Raw genomic sequence first — 6,121 nt, forward strand, 5'->3', positions numbered from 1 at the left:
CAATTATCCATCGTGAATGAGTTCCCACACAATGATCTGTAAATCCACACCTTGCCTTTATATGCTCCTGCCCTCAGCCATCAGTCTTGGAGACATGCAAAATTATTTTACCCTTTATTTCTTCATTGTAAAGAGCCCCCAAGCATTTACTTACCTGCTGTGTTCTAGGGGGTGTCTCAAAGACCTGCTGGTATAACTCTAGTGGTGTTCCTTGAACTGAACTGAATTGATTGTCCCGTGTACCGGGGCCCAGTGAAAAGCTTTGTCTTGTGAGCAATACAGGCAGATCACATGGTTAATTAGCATAGAGAGTAAATAACAGGTAAACAGCTGCAAAAACTAAAACACAGGGACAGGCAAATGTCAAGGGTTTGAGAGTCCATTCAGTACTCTAACAACAGCAGGGTAGAAACTGTTATGAAACCGGCTGGTGTGTGTGTTCACGCTTCTGTACCTTCCCCCCGATGGTAGAGGTTGTAGAAAAACATTGCCAGAGTGGGATGTATCTTTGAGAATGCTGGCAGCCTTTCCTTGACAGCGGGCCTGGTTAATGGCTCCTATAGATGGGAGGTTGGCCTTTGTGATTGTCCAGGCCGAGTTCACTACTCTCTGTAACCGTCTCTGATCTTGAATGGTACAGTTGCCACACCAGGTAGTGATACATCCAGACAGAATGCTCTCGATGGCGCACCTATAAAAGTTGGCCAGGGTATTTGCCATTATGCCAAATTTCCTCAGCTGCCTGAGGAAGAAGAGACATTGTTGGGCCTTTGTAACCAGTGCGTCCACATGGAGAGTCCAAGAAAGCTTGTTGTGGATGACCACTCTCAGGAGCTTGACACTCTCCACTCGTTCCACCTCTGTGCTGTTAATGTGCAGGGGGGGCATATGTAACATCCCGCCGAAAGTCAATAATGAGTTCCTTGGTTTTGCCGACATTCAGAGCTAGGTTATTCTCAGTGCGCCATTTTTCCAGGTCTTCCACCTCCTGTCTGTAGTCTCTTTCGTCGCCATCTGAGATTTGACCGACTATGGTGGTGTCATCAGCGAACTTGTAAATGGCATTAGTCTGGTATTTGGCGACGCAGTCATGGGTATACAGTGAGTACAGTAGGGGGCTGAGTACGCACCCCTGGGTTGCTCCAGTGTTGAGGGTTAGTGAGGATGAAATATTGTCCCCAACCTTCACTGATTGTGGCCTGTGGGTCAGGAAACTGAGGATCCAGTTGCAGAGAGTGGGGCTTAGTCTGAGATCACTAAGTTTAGTGATGAGTCTCGAGGGGATAATAGTGTTGGAGGCTGAACTGTAGTCAATGAGTAGGATTCTTGGTGTCAAGATGTTCTAGGGCAGAGTGAAGGGCGAGTGATATGGCATCTGACGTGGATCTGTTGGTCCGATAGGCAAACTGGAGTGGGTCAAGAGTAGTGGGGAGGCTGGAGTTGATTTAATGCCATGACCAGGCTTACTGGTTACCCGGGACTGTTGTCTGAATGACCTTAACTACAGGCAATGGAAGTGATAAAATGTGCAAAATGAGTTTGCCATATTTTCACTTGGACAGGTGATTGTGTGTGAAACCAATCATAAAATGAGAGTCAAAACAGTATTGATAAATTAAACTTGAAGTGAATCGCTCTAAAAATCCAAGCTGCTGGCCAAGTTTAATGATGAGTTCCTGCCATTTACCCCTTATCAGCTTCCCACCATTGGAACTATCCAAGGGGCCTGATCTTTCATGTATGCTGCCGTTTCAGTAACATTACCCTCTTATGTTTGTTGTCATAATTTTTTGTCACTTCTGTGGATATTGCCAAATGTAATTTCATGTAATTTTGTAACTGCCAAATGTAACTGCATCCAGTTAACTCAGCGCAGGTGAGAGGGGAGGTGGAACTTTTGACCTGCTGTTCCTTGTAACTCAGCACCATTTACCACTGGGCTGACGAAAGGTGGAGAACCATATGTCACAATGAAATGGAGTGACTTCTGACTTCATCTATAGCAGGGGAAGACAGCACTGGATCTCGCTGTGCGGAGCCAACATGCTGTTCTGATTGACATGATTATAAAAATGGAGAGGTTCAACGCAAGGAATCTGGTAAGTTTTCTTGAGGTGCAGTGTGCTGTGAATTTTCTAACGTGAGGCAGCAACTGAGGAGAGGATGGCGGGTGTGGAACAGACACTCCGGCTCATTGAGTATACCAAGAAATAAATTAGGGTCGAATCTGGGTGATTGTTTAGAAGGGGAGAAAAAGGACTTAAATTGTACAACTTATGATCTCTGGACAATAAAGTCAATTTTAATACAGCAGTATCTAGTATCATGATTCGCTGGCATGGTGCTCTGGAAGTCAAGCCCGGAATCATGTCAAATATGAAAATTGGATTAAACCACTAAATTGCCCAATTCCACCTGACTGTTTAATTCAGAATAAAAGAAAATGCATACCTACTTTTTGTTTCATTTACAAGAAAATATCTATTTGGCATAATTAAACCGGTTTTGACCAAATGCAAAAAAAAATTGAATTGCTAATTTATAACTCCACAACTTAAACTTTTTATATATTGATACTTCTCATATAAACGGATGTTCGAAGAGGAAAAGGTGTCATAAGTGGAGAAGGAAAACAAAAATCAGGGAATCGTGGTTCTGAATGGGAATACAGATAATGGTGAGTCCTGCAGGGATCTGTGATGGACACTCAACATTTTATCAATGACTTCCATGAGGGATTTGAAGGTTTGGGAGCTAAATTTTCAGATGACACAAAAATAGGTAGGAAGGTTTGTTGTTAAGTTAACGTAACAAGGATGCTGACCAATATAGACAAAGGGGGATGGGCAAAAATCCAGCAGAAGGAATATCATTTTATTTTAGATTAGATTACATTAGATTCTCTATAGTGTGGAAACAGGCCCTTCGGCCCAACAAGTCCACATCGACCCTCTTTGGTAGGAAGAATAAACAAACAGTATTATTTACATGGGGAACAACTGCAGAAATGTGAGGTGCAGAGGGGATCTGTGTGTTCTGGTTGTATGAGTTCCAAAACTTTAGTATGCAGGTACAGCAAGCGATTACAAAGCCGCATGGAATGCTCTCCTCTATTATGAGAGGAATTGAACATAAAAATGAGGAGGTTATGTTTAAGTTATACAGGGCACTTGTGAGACCACATTTTGAATACTGTGTGCAGTTTTGGTCAGATGGATGTAAGTGCATTGGAGAATGTTCAAGATGGTTTTCTTTAATTAGTCCATAGAATGTGGGCTTACTGAGTGCACCAGAACTATTGCATGCTTGTTTGATAGAATCATATAATTTTACAGTATTGAAAGAAGCCATTCGACTGATTGTGTCTGTATGGCTCCCAAAACAACCACCAAGCTAGTCTCCTTAGCCCAGTCTCATCCCTCTAAATTCATCCCTTTCAAACATATATCCAGCTCTCTTGAACCCTCCTCTGAAATCTCCCAGGAAGTACATTCCAAATCCTGACAACTCTCTCAGTAAAGAAGTTTCTCATCATCTCATTCCTTGCTGTCTTACTGACAAACTTTAAGTTGTGTCCCCTAGTTACTGACATACCAATTAATGGGAAACCGAATATCCTTCTTTACCCTGTTAACACTGTTCATAATTTTGAGCATCTCAGTAAGGTCACCTCCTGATTTTCTCTGCACCCAGGAGAATAAACCCAATCTCGCTAATCTTTCCTTGTATTTAAAATCCCTCATTCCTGGTGTAATTCCAGTAAATCTCCTTTGAACTCTCTCCAGAGTATTAACATCCTTCCTTAAATAAGGTGACCAGAACTGAACACAGTCCTCCGAATGTGGTCTGACCAATGATTTGCTTTTATACTCTATACCTTTATTTATAAATCCAAAGATCATAGAACTATCATAGAATCCCTACAGTGTGGAAACAGGCCATTTTCACCCCAAAAAGTCCACACTGATGCTCCAAAGAGTAACCTACCCAGACCCATTCCCCTACCCTATTACTCCACATTTACTCCTGGCTAATGCACCTAACCTACACATCCCTGAACACTATGGGCAATTTAGCATGACCAATTCACCTAACCTACACATCTTTGTGACTGTGGGAGTAAACTGGAGCTCTCGGAGGAAGCGTACGCAGATACAGGGAGAATGTGCAAACTCCACGCAAACAGTTGCCTGAGGCTGGAATCGAACCTGGGGTCCCTGACTCTGTGAGGCAGCAGTGCTAACCACTGAACCACCATGCCGCCCATCATATAAAGCTTTCTTTACAACTATTTCAATTTCCCTGGCCACCTTCAGAGAATCATCCACTTGAACCCTGAGGTCCCTCTGCTCCTGTATTCTCCTCAAAGTTGTCCCATTGAGCCTGTGTTGTCTCTCCATGTTACAGCTACCAAAACACAATAACCTTATGTTTCTCTGCATTGAAATTCATCTGCCAGGTGTCTGCCCATTTGGCCAACTTAGCAATGTCCGTCTGAAGTCACTCAGCATCATCCTCACAATTCACTATTCTCCCCTAGCTTAGGATCATCAGCAAATTTAGAGATTTTGTCCTAAACATCTAAATCCAAATCATTTATATGAATCAGAAAAACACTGATCACTGGGGAACACCACTTTCAACTCGTCTCCAATCTGAGAAATGACCGTCTATGCCTACCCTCTGTTTCCTATCTTGGAGCTGTCTTTTAATCGATGTTGTCAAGGACCCATTAATCCCAAATATGTTTAACTTGCTAACCAACCTGCCACGTGGCTCGGTATCAAGTGCTGTCTGAAAGTTCAAATATACAACATCCACAGCACTACCTTCATTCATTGCCTGTGTTACCTCATCAAAGAACTCGGTGGCTCAGTGGTATGGGCGGCATGGTGGCTCAGTGGTTAGCACTGCTGCCTCACAGCACCAGGGTCCCAGGTTCAATTCCAGCCTCAGGCGACTGTCTGTGTGGAGTTTGCACATTCTCCCCGTGTCTGTGTGGGTTTCCTCTGGGTGCTCCGGTTTCCTCCCACATTCCAAAGATGTGCAGGTCAGGTGAATTGGCCATGCTAAATTGCCCGTAGTGGGAGGTGCATTAGTCAGAGGGAAATGGGTCTGGGTGGGTTACTCTTCGGCGGGTCAGTGTGGACTGGTTGGGCCGAAGGGCCTGTTTCCACACTGTAGGGAGTTTGATCTAAAGCTATTACATTTGTCAGATGTGACTTGCCCTTGACAAAGCCACGTTTAATATCTCGTATTAAGTTAATTTTCTCTAAGAATATATTTACCTTATCCCGTATAATGGCCTTCATGTGTTTTCCCACTACTAATGTCAGGCTGTAGTTTCCTGAGTTATCCTTTGCCCCTTCCTTAAACAATGGTGTCACATTTGCAATCCTCCAGTCCCAGAGGACTAATTCTGTGTTCAGAAAGGACTGGAAAATTTCTGATAGCTCTCGTGACTCTGTCTGCAACCTAGGATCCATCCCATCCAGGCCTGGCGATTTCTCTACCTGAAATGCTGCCAGTCCTATTAGCACCTCTTAGAGTCATAGAGATGTACAGCATGGAAACAGACCCTTCAGTCTAACCCATCCATGCCAACCAGATATCACAACCCAATGGAATCCCACCTGCCAGCACCCAGCCAATATCCCTCCAAACCCCTCTGATTCATATACCCGTCCAGATGCCTTTTAAATGTTGCAATTGTACCAGCCTCCACCACTTCCTCTGGCAGCTCATTCCGTACATGTACCACCCTCTGTGTGAAAAAGTTGCCCCTTAGGTCCATTTTATATCTTTCCCCTCTCACCCTAAACCTATGCCCTTTAATTCTGGACTCCCCCAACCCAGGGAAAATACTTTGTTTATTTATCCTATCCATGCCCCTCATGATTTTGTGAACCTCTATAAGGTCACCCCTCAGCCTCCGACGCTCCAGGGAAAACAGCCCCATCCTGTTCAGCCTCTCCCTATAGCTCAAACCCTCCAACCCTGGCAACACCCTTGTAAATCTTTTCTGAACCCTTTCAAGTTTCACAACATCTTTCCAATAGGAAGGAGACCAGAATTGCACGCAATATTCCAACAGTGGCCTAACCAATGTCCTGTACAGCCG

The 6,121-nt window shown here is 43.9% G+C and overlaps 1 protein-coding gene across 1 annotated transcript in view; it reads left to right on the forward strand.

Moving 5' to 3' along the window:
• Positions 1 to 6,121, forward strand: part of LOC122544734 (ankyrin repeat and death domain-containing protein 1A-like) — a 124,216-nt gene that overhangs the window by 28,293 nt on the left and 89,802 nt on the right. Inside the window, exon 10 of the mRNA XM_043684041.1 lies at positions 2,004 to 2,099. Within this exon, the coding sequence (XP_043539976.1) occupies positions 2,004 to 2,099 (96 nt within the window). The remainder of the gene's footprint in view (positions 1 to 2,003; positions 2,100 to 6,121) is intronic.

This window comes from Chiloscyllium plagiosum, chromosome 51 (assembly GCF_004010195.1).
Source record: "Chiloscyllium plagiosum isolate BGI_BamShark_2017 chromosome 51, ASM401019v2, whole genome shotgun sequence".
In the NCBI taxonomy this organism is placed as follows: Eukaryota; Metazoa; Chordata; class Chondrichthyes; order Orectolobiformes; family Hemiscylliidae; genus Chiloscyllium; species Chiloscyllium plagiosum.